The sequence below is a fragment of the Bison bison genome, unplaced genomic scaffold (genome assembly GCF_000754665.1).
Source record: "Bison bison bison isolate TAMUID 2011002044 unplaced genomic scaffold, Bison_UMD1.0 scf7180017864290, whole genome shotgun sequence".
Classification (NCBI taxonomy): domain Eukaryota; kingdom Metazoa; phylum Chordata; class Mammalia; order Artiodactyla; family Bovidae; genus Bison; species Bison bison.
In genome coordinates, this window is record NW_011494862.1 from 1,924,341 (window position 1) to 1,937,942 (window position 13,602).

At 37.4% G+C, this 13,602-nt stretch overlaps 1 protein-coding gene across 3 annotated transcripts in view; it reads left to right on the top strand.

The window, feature by feature from the left end:
- The window catches only part of SGIP1 (SH3-domain GRB2-like (endophilin) interacting protein 1), a 233,732-nt gene that overhangs the window by 190,316 nt on the left and 29,814 nt on the right, over window positions 1-13,602 (top strand). For all 3 annotated transcript variants that reach the window (XM_010850276.1, XM_010850274.1, XM_010850275.1), the window contains one exon: window positions 11,568-11,679. In XM_010850276.1, coding sequence (XP_010848578.1) covers window positions 11,568-11,679 — 112 coding nt within the window. The remainder of the gene's footprint in view (window positions 1-11,567; window positions 11,680-13,602) is intronic.

Consider the following 13,602-nt stretch of genomic DNA (forward strand, 5'->3'; position numbering starts at 1 on the left):
ATAAAGTTAGAGAAAAAGACTCTGAAATCACAAGTGCGTGTGTGTGTGTGTTGCATTTACTTGATTCCAAAAATTCCTCCATTGGGATATGCTTCATTGGTTTAATAACAATCTTCTGGTGCAAAGTAAGCTTCATTAAATGAATAAAAGAATTTTTTTAACCAATTATAACAAGTAGCAAGCCGCTATCTTCAGTATAACCATTAGAAATTTAATCTAAACTTATTTAAATTTCAGAATTAAAAATGAATCTAAATCACTTCCGTCCATCAGCAGTTATGTTTAATACCATAGTGACTTGATGCTTTTTATACCACATGTTCATTATCTTGACCTCTTTATTCTCTTTGATGTTGATAGTTTAATTTGGGGGCACATCAAAAATTCCAGGCTTTTATCTGCATTCATATTCCCAAGTTTATTTATAAATTGCTAAAAGGTAAACAACTTTTTAAAAAGTCAGCCAAAAGTTGTTGACAGATACATTTTTAACACCAAAGTTATATATTCTTTCATATGCATAATTCAGTCATAACTGGCTTGTCCCATCTTTCAAAATACTATGATTTAGATTTCAAAGAACCTGGCAGTTTCTTCTACCTCCCATTGCATAGCCTGGTATATGACAGTTTATCGTCAGTGTACAAATAACTTTTCACTTTATTACTGCATCAGATGGAATCTTTTTAAAAAAATGTTTAAGGGTCAATAAGGGTTCGAATTCAGTCACATGAGAGGCTATCAATTCAAACACTCAGCTCAACTGAGGCATCCCTGAGATGAGCTGATCAGGTGACAAAGCTCAAAGTTACATTCACAAGTACAATCAAAGCAACTCTGGAACATATTCTGTTAGCAGCCACCAGTTTTCTTTTCACATTGATTATAAGATGCACCTCAATTTCAGAAATCTTAATATTTTCATGTTTTCAAAAGTATGTTTCTCACAATTAAGGAAATATGTACAATTGTAGGCAAATAGAAGATAGACTCTGCTCTATAACCTGTAGTCAATAGTAGCCATTTAAATGTATGATATGGAGTGTTTTGGAATGTATATGTGTGTGCATTTATATACATATACATCTATAAAATCATATTAATGGTTCCATACTATTCAATTATATGAATGTGCCTATCTTTTATTAATGGATTTTTAGGTTGAGTTTATCCTTTTTTTTTTTTTTTGCTAGTATGTAAAATAATGCAATGAGCAACCTTAAACTTATATCCTCGTGGACTTGTGTATATTTGTCCAAAAGATAAATTGCTAAAAATGGAATCACTGTGTTAAGCGGTATGCACATTTCAAATAATACTACATATTACAAAATGTCCATCCAAAAATTCATACCAGCATTATGATTGACATTTTTTCTACACACTTAGCAATACTGAGTTATGCCAGTATCTCTTGCCTTTTCCAATCTGGTAAAATGTGATACGTGATTGTTTTTAATGCTATTTTAATTACTAAAGCTTTTAATATGTGCATAATATTTCATTCTGTCACAAATGATTTGTTTCACTTCAGTAACTAGGCATTTAATTTGCTTCAAATACTCCCATATGCCTTGAGCATCTTTGTGCATAATTCTTTGATCTTAAGATATTTTCTTAGGCTTAGAGTTCTAAAATAGACAAAGATATACAAATATACCAAAATATGCAAAGTACTTTATGTATACATTTTTATATGCAGTGTATGCAGACATATACAACATACACTATATAAGATAAATTTCAAATAATTGTTCAACTAGTTAATGTAAAATTGTAACATTCAAAGATGTAGAGAAAAAGAAAAAAATAGAAAATTTTATATGTAATAACTTTGCTGTGACTCCTTTCCTTACAAACCTATCCTAAAATTTTTTAAACAAAGTTGCTGTGACTTTTTTTTTAAGTAACACACACACAATATTTTATTAGCCATCATTTCAGCTAAGATTCACAAGATCACAAAAGTACAACTCACCTTCTCAAGTTAAGCTCTCATGATAAAATTCTTTCTACTGACCTAAGAAAAACTTCTAATCTTCTCTTTCAGTTCAGTTCAGTCGCTCAGTCGTGTCCAGCTCTTTGTGACCCCATGAACCACAGCATGTCAGGCCTCCCTGCCCATCACCAACTCTCGGAGTCCACCCAAACCCATGTCCATTGAGTCAGTGATGCCATCCAACCATCTCATCCTCTGTTGTCCCCTTCTCCTCCTGCCTTCAATCTTTCCCAGCATCAGGGTCTTTTCAAATGAGTCAGCTCTTCACATCAGGTGGCCAAAGTATTGGAGTTTCTGCTCCAACATCGGTCCTTCCAATGAACACCCAGGACTGATCTCCTTTAGGATGAACTGGTTGGATCTCCTTGCAGTCCAAGGGGCTCTCAAGAGTCTTCTCTAACACCACAGTTCATTATCTCCTCTCATATACTAAATGTGTATGGAGTTAAGGGGAGCCTGAAACAATGTGTTAGATATTGTGCCTGCCCCACAAACTCCCCTTCTCTGTTAATGATAATGTGTGTGCTCTCTGTATATGTGTGCCATGTGCTCAGTTGTGTCCAACTCTTTGTGACCCCATGGACTGTAGCCCTCCAGGCCTCTCTGTCCATGGAATTTTCTAGGCAAGAATGCTAGAGTAGGTCACCATTTCCTCCTCCAGGGGATCTTCCTGATGCAGGGATTGAACCCATATCTCCTGCATTGCAGGGGGATTCTTTACCCACTGAGCCATCATGGAAGCCCCATTAATGATAATGGCTATCACTTATTGAGTATTTTCTATGTGCAAGCACTCAGATTTTCACATCCTGGCAAAGCTCCCTACGTTACTGTCCTTATCAGTGTCTTTGCAGTTATCAGATTGGGTAGGAAAGTAAAGATCAATGCAACATGAAAGTATTAATCTGTAACACTAGTACCTGTACTAATATCAATTTACCAGATTAACACTAGCATCTATCCTCATCCATTACATAATATGCAGATTTGGTCAGTTTCTTCATGAACATCTGAAATAAACAATAGACATATAATACAGACACAGTGCACATTTATTGCAAAGTGAAATTGCCAATCTTAGAAAGGATATGGGGTTCCATGAAGTCAAGGAAAGTGATGGTATAAAGCTCTTTAGGTCATATTCAATGGAGAAGGAAATGGCAACCCACTCCAGTGTTCTAGCCTGGAGAATCCCAGGGACGGGGGAGCCTGGTGGGCTGCCGTCTATGGCGTCATACAGAGTCGGACACGACTGAAGTGACTTAGCAGCAGCAGCAGCAGGTCATATTCAAAGTCATTCTCAAATGACGGTTTAGCAAAAATTAAACTTAATAATTGAAGAATAAGAAATAAAGGAAGCTCATATTATAGCCACTTTGAAAGAAAAACGAGAAATTAAGAGACCCTTAGAAAAATTGCTAAAACTCTCAATTAACCCTGCAATATAGAATCACTTCATAATCATGAATGAAAACCAAATCTGAAACTAGATTGGTATATAAATCTATAATACAATTTTTATCAGAAAAATATGCCTTTCCTCAAAATATCTGCATAATCGCTTTTCTTCATTCTAAGAATTCATTGATTATTTGATTGCAGTGTGTTAAGAAAAGATATTTTCACAAATTTAGTTTTTGACAATTTTGACTGTCAGTCAAGCTTTTTTATCACTATACCCTATGAAATTTTAGCAGCCATTTAAATGCATTCATTCTAAGTGACTTTTTTCTGATACTATCAGATAAGGCATTCTATATCATAATAGTTGTCACAGTATCTTCAAAGAATACAATCTCCATTTTCCAAAATGATGAAAGTGGAATCAGAGAGGTTATGTAATTTTTCCAAGGTCACACAGTAAGTGAATAAAGTCAGGATTCAAATTTTATTCAATCTGATTCCAACAGTATTTGTATGGAATATACTCTATAAATTATAATTGAATTGATTATACTTTATTTACTAATCCTACTGATATGATCTGCTTTTTTTTTTTAAAATAAAGTTAAATCACTCGCTCAGTCGTGTCCGACTCTTTGCGACCCCGTGGAGTGTAGCCCACCAGACTCCTCCGTCCATGGGATTCTCCAGGCAAGGATACTGGAGTGGGTATCTTCCCGACCCAGGGATCAAACCCATGTCTCCTGCTCACTCATGCTGCTTAGTACAACTCCTGGAATTTTTTTCTCTCCTTTCATGCATTCTGACACTCTGTGTTGCTTCCATCTGTGAGTTCTGTCTCCTGCATTCTCACTCCTACACAAAAGTGGGTCACTCGCCCTGCGTGTACCGCAGGCCTGGTAGAGTGGCAGTAGTTTGGGTTGGTAGACTGCAAGGGTGGGAACAGTCTTCTAAACAAACAAGACTGCCTTCTCCTGCTGTCCATACTTCAGGTAGTACTTTCAGAATGACTTTTTCTAGCCCCAGATGAACAGAGAGTAAAATTTGCCGCTCTTTTGACACCTGGCATTTGTAAGTGCAAATCCTCTTTACAGTCAGGTAGGGTTGGTGGCCCTGACATCCCAATTTGATAGGGATGCAGTTAGAATCACTGACCTGCCCAAGGACAGATATTAACAAAGAAACACAGTCATGACTCACAGTGTGCAATGAAGTTCTAGATTCTTTATTGTAACATCAAAGCACAATAATTAAAAGCATAGATGTCTTGGCTCTCTGGATTTCAGCTAGTTACTTAAGCTTCCTCATCTTGGTGAGGTGGTTATATGAATTAAAGGAAATAATACATAATGAAGCATCACACAGAGTTAGGACACAATAGATAACATCTATTACCGTTGATTGAGCCTATAGTGACAAATGCTACAAACACCCCTGAAGGAAGCGCTACTCTGACATAAATTCTTATTAAATTTAAAACAACTGAAAATAAATCTTCATGAACTGAACTGGCCTTGATGTGAAAAAATGTTCTAAATTTCAACTTTGCAAAGCAGAAAACATACAGAAAATGGAGAAATGTGTGCAGAAGGTGAGGAGGAAATGAGACCTTGGCCACTCCTCAGGCTTGCTCTGGACAAACCATGAGGATACACTTTTCCTCCACACAAAAGACTGGCAATAGGCCTCTCTGTGCAGCTTGGTGCACAAACAGTTATTCATTTGCCAGGTAAACCTTGTGCTGTTACTCAATTTCTGTACCTCGGTATTTTGCTTCCTTTTCCCCCTCTTTTTTTTTTTTTTTTGTATTTTTCCCTTTCTCTTCTAAAATCTCTCTCCCTTTCCCTTTCTCCTTTAATATTTTTACATATTACAATCCCTACTCCTTACTCACTTATCTTTTTCACTTTTTATTGACATATGGTTGACTTGTGCTTTGGCCCAGCCACTTCATTCTTCCTGGAGCTGTTAGTAATTGCCCTCTGCTCCTCCCCAGTAGCGTGTTGGACACCTTCTGACTTAGGGCGGGGGGCTCATCTTCCAGTGCCATACCTTTTCATCACAGTCCAAGGGTTCTCCAGGCAAGAATACTGGAGTGGGTTGCCATTTCCTCCCCCAGTGGACCATGTTTTGTCAGAACTCTTCACTATGACCTTTCTGGCTTGGGTGGCCCTGCATGGCATAGCTCATAGCTTCACTGAGTTACACAAACCCTTTCACCATGACAAGACTGTGATCCATGAAGGGATGCTTTCAAACTGTGATGCTGGATAAAACTCTTAAGAGTCCCTTGGACAGCAAGGAGATCAAACCAGTCAATCCTAAAGGAAATCAACCCTGAGTATTCATTGGAAGGACTGATGCAGAAGCCGAAGCTCCAATACTTTGCCCACCTGATGGGAAGAGTCAGCTCACTGGGAAAGACTCTGATACTGGGAAAGACTGAGGCAAGAGGAGAAGGGGACAACAGAAGATGAGATGGCTGGATAGCATCACTGACTCAATGGACATGAATTTGAGCAAACTCTGGGAGATAACGGAAGACAGTGGAGCCTGGAGGGCCAGAGCGCTTGGGTTTTCAGAGTCAGACACAACTTAGCAACTGAATAACAACATAGTTGATTTACCATGCTGTGTTAGTTTCAGGCGTACAACACAGTGATTCAGTTATAATACTTACATATATATATATATATATACATATATATTTTTTCTTTTTCAGTTTACTTTTCCTTATAGGTTATTACAAAATATTGAGTGTAATTCCCTGTGCTATATGGTCGAATGGCCTCTTCTTTTAAAGATGTCATACTAATTTTTTTTAACCTTGGGTTTTGTGTGCATGTGTGTACCTGTGTGTGTGTGTATATAACTTTGCTTGGTAATGAGAGTCATAGAAAACTGCCTTTCAGAAAACGTTATCACACTATGGTGATTCTGTGTGCCTTTTTCCATTTCTCAGAACTCCCTAAGTATGCATGACAATTACTTTCCAGGACCACAGAATTGCTATTTTGTCAGAAGTTGACAAGCTAATGGCAACAAGTTATTCTTCGAGGGGGACTACATATGTGCCCACAGATGACTAATGTAATTTTGTTCTGACTTCTTTGTTCCAAGAGCAGAGTAAGTAAGAGTTCGGGACCCAAAGTCAAGAAGTACTAAGTTTGCATCTCTGTTCTGTTCTTACTGTTTACTAACTGGATGACTGTAGGCAAGGCTACTAAGTGACTTGAAACCTCAGTTCTCTCATCTGGAAAAGAGGGATAATAATGGCAGTTTCCTAAGAGAGATATTATCAAAATTAAGAGTTAATATCAGTAAAACCCCTTGAATAGTTCTTAGGATGAAGTAAGAGGTATAAAGTTTTCATTGTTGCTACTATTGTTTTCATTAGAGTTGGGACACCTTGGATTGAATTTTGGCTTTACCACTTACTAGCAGAGTGAACTTGGGCCAGTGAAGTAGAGATAATTATCCTGACTCTGTTTCTCCCTTCAATGTATAAAGAACAAAAACATGTTAATATTTGATAGTTTATTTTGTTGTAGAACAAACATAATAATTGCTATTTTGATCTTGAATTCTTAAAAATAATCATTAATAGTAATATAATTGTTATAATACTGAACTACTATCTAACTTCATAGAGTCTTCATTTTTCATTCACGTCTAATATTACAGCCCTCTTCTATACTGTAAGCTCCATGAAGGGAAGGGTAGAGGTACATCTCAGACATTTCTGTGAATTTCTCAGCATCTAGCACAATGCCTACTTGTGCAGGAACTCACATTCAAATGAATCAAAAGATAAATATGCATTCAACCAACTTTCATCTCCTGTTAGTCCAAGCATTATATCAAGTAACTTGAACAGATGATAGCCACCATGTAATACACAAAAAATTAAACATGCATGATAGAATTCACTGTTCTTATCATACGAGAAATTTAGAGTTGGAAGGAATTTGAAAATTTTGGTCTATCTCCTTGCTCAGTGAAGAATACCATTTGTGATATCATCTCCCTTCATTCTCTGCCTCAAAAGCTACTCAAATTCAGAGTCAACTGTAATTCAACAAAGTTAGTAAAGCTCACCCTGACAAAATAACAGCAACAAAAACAAGATGTTTTTCCAGTACATACTGTCAACTACAAATTGGCACTTGCCATCTACTTCTACAAGGAGTAAATTATGTGCTGCTGCAACTGCTGACTTTCAACACCCCCTGAAAGGAGTTCAGGGTGGAGAGCTGAGGCACGCTGTGCTCCGGGAAAAACTGCCAAAACAGGTCTTCAAATAGATATTTTATGAACCAATTCTTTTATTTTGTGAACCAATTCTTGTATCTCCTCATATCTAGAAAAGCACTAAAATCCTTCATGGTGATATCTGCTCCTCCAGACTAGCAGAAACCTTCTGCAAAAAAAATATGAGTTTGCTTGCATGTATTCCCCTTTCACCAAAACCACATATATTCTGACCATTCCCTTACCTCTTTGGAGCAGTTCCTCAGAGCTATCTGAAATGCTCTGATAGTTCAGAGAAATGTCTTCATTTTGCCCCTAAATAAAACTTATAACTCTCAATTTTTTGTGTGTGTGCATTTTTTAAGTCAGCAATACCATTCTAAAGATTTCACAAATTTTATCCCATTTGATGTCCACCACAAGATGCTTTTGAACTGTGGTGTTGGAGAAGACTCTTGAGACTCCCTTGGACTCCAAGGAGATCAAACCAGTCAATTCTAAAGAAAATCAACCCTGAATATTCATTGGAAGGACTGATGCTGAAGCTGAAACTCCAATACTTTGGCCACCTGATGTGAAGAGCCAACTCATTGGAAAAGACCCTGATCCTGGAAAAGATTGAAGGCAGGAGAAGGGGATGACAGAGGATGAGATGGTTGGATGGCATCACCAATTCAATGGACAGGAGTTTGAGCAAGCTCTGGGAGTTGGTGATGGACAGGGAAGCCTGGTGTGCTGTAATCCATGGGCTCTCAAAGAGTCAGACACAACTGAGCAACTGAACTGGCTGACAAGCCTTCAAAATAGATATTATTATCTATTTTATTTAAAAAATGAGGAAACCAAGTCGCAGTCAGATTAAATATCTTATTCCTTGTCATATAGATTGTAAGTGGAGGAACTGGGATTCACACCCAAGTCTATAAGATTCCAGAGCCCTAGCAGCATTTAAATCAAGGAGCAACATTTCCTGTTCTGCTCATTGGGCAATTAACTTTGCAGTGAAAAAACTTCACAGTTCTGTCACTTGAACTATTGTCTCAAGCTTTTACTTGCATATGTTACTGTTACTAGTTTTTAGAAATGCTTATACCTTATTTTCTGGAAGTTTACATATTTGTGTCTCCAAACGTGTAAAAAAAATATGTAAAAATACCTTACACATAGTAGTAAAGGCTCTGTAAATATTTGGCATATTCATTCAAAACACCATGAAGGGATACTCTTTTCAAATCAGTTAATTTCTGTGTGAGAAAATTGTTCTTTCTGTTTAAAACTCCTTATATTCCTAAAACAAAATTATAGAATCCTACTACACAAAGATTATGTAATCTATTGCCTTCATTTTATGGTTGAGAAACCTAAAGGTAATTGACTTGCCCAAGGTCACAAAGCTGTTAACTTGCAGATACATGGCCATGAACTCTGGCCCCAGAGTCACTGTCTGGTAATATTATTTCAGATATTCGAAAATAGTTTCGAGGCCCATTTTGGTCATCTTAGACCATGAGGTTTGAATTTTTCAGCATCTTAGACGTTCTCCTAGTTTTAGCCTAGTTTTCCAATAGTCAAATTAACAAAGACTTTCTAAGGTACTGCAGGGAAACAGAAGCATTCATTTATAATTGATAGCATTTTCATTGAGTATAATCTTTATGTAAAATAATCTGTCATTCTTAGTAATCAAAAATTTATCTGCCTTATGATTTAGTTGTCCCACTTTGTAATAATAAAATTACATCTTAAGAAAATAATTGAAAGAAAAAGACCAATTATACAAAGATGGATTTAAAATAATTTCTACCTAGAAGTGGCCAAACATTTGGAGAATTTTTTTTTGTAGAATAATATATACTCATGGAAATGATATGTAGACCAGATAGCAATAAGGAAAATTATGTAATAAATGAAAAAAGTAAAAAAGAAGAGGGCATATTAATTGCAATGTATAGGGATGTGAAGAAATTAGAATTGTAAATTGTGGATCCTTTAAGGTAAAAGGGTTCTTTGTCAAATCTTGCTATTTCTCCTTCTCTGGCATTGTTGATTAAACCCATAGTAAGAACTATGGTGCCCAGAAGTGAACGTAGCTAGAGTATAGGGTTGTTGGAAGGATAGAGAGGAGGTGTGTCAAGAACAGATCGGGGCCAGGCTGCGTGTCTCAGTCCATTCTGAATTCTACGACAAAATGCCACACACCGCATGGCTCACAAACAACAAAAATTCTTGAGAACAAGGATTGTGTTTAATTATCTTTGAATCCCCAGCACCTGCAACAATGCCTGATGTGTGTGTGTGTGTTAGACGCTCAGTCGTGTCTGACTCTTTGCGACCCCACGGACTGCAGCTCACCCGGCTCCTCTGTCCATGAGATTTTCCAGGCAAGGATACTGGAGTGGGTTGCCATTTCATATAGTAGATAATAAGCAAATATTTGTTGAGAATCAATGCCCACATCCAAGACATTGAAAGTCAAGGGAAAATATAAAGCCCACACTAGCATGAACTAGAATTATCAAAGAAAACTTTATTGAGGAGGGAAATATACAAAGGGTAGATTTTCTCATAATCAGAGAGGAGGATGACAGTTACTGAAGGTTAAAGATAAAAAGCATAACGTGTAGTGTGTGATGAGGTGGGGAAAATTAAATGTGTTTTGTTTGATAGGAAGGAGAAGCAGTGAATGTGTGACATAATTAAATACTTTGTTCTTATTAAAACTCTTCTCTTTGGTACTATGTCCAGAGATTGTTAATGAAGGCAACGATCCTAAAACTTAGTCCTTTTGGAAACCTCAAGGTGCATCAAAACCATATAAAAACGTTTCATTTAGACAAATTATATATTATAAACAGTTTCCCTGATGACTAGTAGTAAAGAATTCACCTGCCAAGCAGGAGACAAGGGTTCTATGCTGGGGTCTGGGAAATCCCCTGGAGAAGGAGATGGCAACCCACTCCAGTATGCTTGCCTGGGAAATCCCATGGACAGAGGAGCATGGCAGGCTACAGTCCATGAGGTCACAGAAGAGTGGGCCACGACTGAATGACTAAACAACAAAGATTATAAACCGTATAGGGGAAAACATGAGCTTTATAGGAGGGCAAATCTACATTTGAATTTTAGTTTTTCCTACTTAACGATGTTATTAGGGCAAATCACTTAGCTCTTTGAGCTTCAGTTTTCTTTCTGTAAAATGGGAATATATTGCCTGTCTCCCACTGGGCTGATGTGGGGCTTGAATGCAGTAATTCGTATCAGATATTCAGTGCTGTGCTTGGTATATAGTAGATGTTTAGTACACATGAGCACTACTGTTATTTTTAATAATGTGAATTGATGCATTGATGTGTGTGTGATAAGTCAAGGTGGACATTTGGGTTGCGTATGTCTGGGGATAAGCACACTTGAGTCTACTTGATCTGAGGGTAATTGGAAATGGAAACAACTCAGAAAAAGATAATGTATAACATGGTGCCCCGTAGCTGTTTGCCTCTTTAAAATGAAGTAATGCCAACACCTTTGAGTCTATTGGCAATTGTATGATGTGAATGCTCAAATAGAAAGCTAATAATTTTCTCTACTAACTACCTGCTGTACAAACTGTCATGCAAATACTGCCTTATGATTTATGTAAACACTGAAAAATCCCATGACTTTATTCTTATGCTTGGATTTTTTTCTATGGTAGAATACCTAATTCAATTAATTTCAAGTGTGTTTGTCTGTAAACCAGCCAAATATTTCCTTTTAAATACTTGAGCTCTATGTTGAATATACAGTTATGGTTCTTAGCATATTACTTTGTTTCAGTAATTAGATTTCATCCTATAATCCCTTAATGAGGATTTAGTTCCACATATACTAGGCTGTCTCCAATCCATATTAAGCGAAGATTTTTCATCTTATACAGGTTCTTCCAGGGGACCCAGCCCCCTAACCATGGGAGCCCAGGACACCCTCCCTGTTGCAGCAGCATTTACAGAAACGGTCAATGCCTACTTCAAAGGAGCAGATCCAAGCAAGTAAGCCTGGGGCTTAGTCCACTACATTCTCCAAACTCTATGCTATTCAGCGGGGAACGCTCCACATATAATTATTTCATTCCACATCCTAAGACCAAAAAAAATCTAGTCAGCAATAACAGGTGACATACTTAGAATTAAATTAATTATAAATATTAACTCACTGCTTTCTTTAAAATATATACCCTTCTCATGCTGGGACCCTTGGGGAAGCCAGTGCCCCACTGGGCTCCCCCAAGGCCCACAGCTACAGGCAAGAGGATATATATATATACATATATATATATATTCCAAAAGGTCCAAACTCTAATCTTACTACCCAGAAATCTCTGATTCAGTCTTTTTTGTAAGTTACAGGAAACCCTAACTCAACTCTGTCAACAATGAGAAAATGTATTATCTCACAAAAGGAAATGTCTAGATCATGTCTTTATTGTTTTAGTCTTTCCTGGCTGAGAGTCACTCACCTATAAACCGAAACAATGGTGCATTTGAATGAGAACCTGGAACAAAACTACCTTTTCATAACACATAGATTGGTAAGAGAATGCTGCTAAGTCGCTTCAGTCATGTCCGACTCTGTGCGACCCCATAGACGGCAGCCCACCAGGCTCCCCCGTCCCTGGGATTCTCCAGGCAAGAACACTGGACTGGGTTGCCCTGTCCTTCTCCAATGCATGAAAGTGAAAAGTGAAAGTGAAGTCACTCAGTCACGTCCGACTCTTAGCGACCCCATGGACTGTGGCCTACCAGGATCCTCCATCCATGGGATTTTCTAGGCAAGAGTTCTGGAGTGGGGTGCCATTGCCTTCTCCAAGTAAGAGAATAAATTATATTAATATGTAACCCTTGTTAAGTAAGGAAAAACTAGCCAAAAAATTGTAATCACAGCAAAGTAAAAGTTTTAGATAAAAATGTACCATTCCCTATTTACGTGAGCCTCATTTCACTTATATCAGTACATCTTGACAATGGACTTCACCTGAATGCACATGTGATGTAATTAGATACTTCTCTCTCTGTAAGAAGTCCCCTGGATGGGGTTCAGGAAGTCTATGGATCCCTTGAAATTATATTTCATATCTAATGTGTATGTCTGCGTGCACATTTGTCCATAGAGGATCTACGGCATTCATTAATTTTACAAAGAGGTCAGATTTAAAAAAAAAGGTCAAGTGATTGTTAGTCTACATTGAAAACTAAACACTTAAGTCAAACTGGTTTTGAAGTATGTGACTAATGCACTTCCAGGTCTGAAGTTGAAGGATAAACAAAGGACAAACCTGGGAGAGGAAAGAATTGCTTTTTGTTTTTTACTTGAAAGGACTAGGGCTTAGAAGACCTTGGTATCCATGGAATAAAAGATCAGAAAAAAAATTAAATGTGCATATACTATAGAGTACTATATGTTTTATAAAAATTTTATAAACAGTGATATTAAGGATAGTTAGGACTTGGATCTCTGTATATATTTTAAGTGAGAATCTATATGACTAATTGTTGATCCTCTTTACACTTCTGAAACAGTAGTATTTTTTAGTCTAAATCTAACAGTATTATGCTGGAAAACCAATATAGTTAGTAACTCTACTCCTATCTAGCCACTGGGATCTATCAACTTCCCTAAATATCCTTTGAAAGAACACTTGGGTTTTATTCTGAGCCCAGAGTTTTGCAGAGAAGTAAACACTGTGGAATCTGGTGTCTGAGTTCGTTTGGGTTGCTATAACAGATTAGGTGGCTTATAAATAACAGAAATTCATTTCTCAAAGTTCTGGAGGCTGAAAAGTCCAAAATCAAGGCCCTGGCAGGTTCACTATCTGATGAGAGCCTGCTTCCTGGCTCATAGGAATCTTATAGATGGAAAGGGCTAAGGAGCTTTGTGAGTCTCTTATAAAGGCACCAGTCTCATTCATGAGGGCC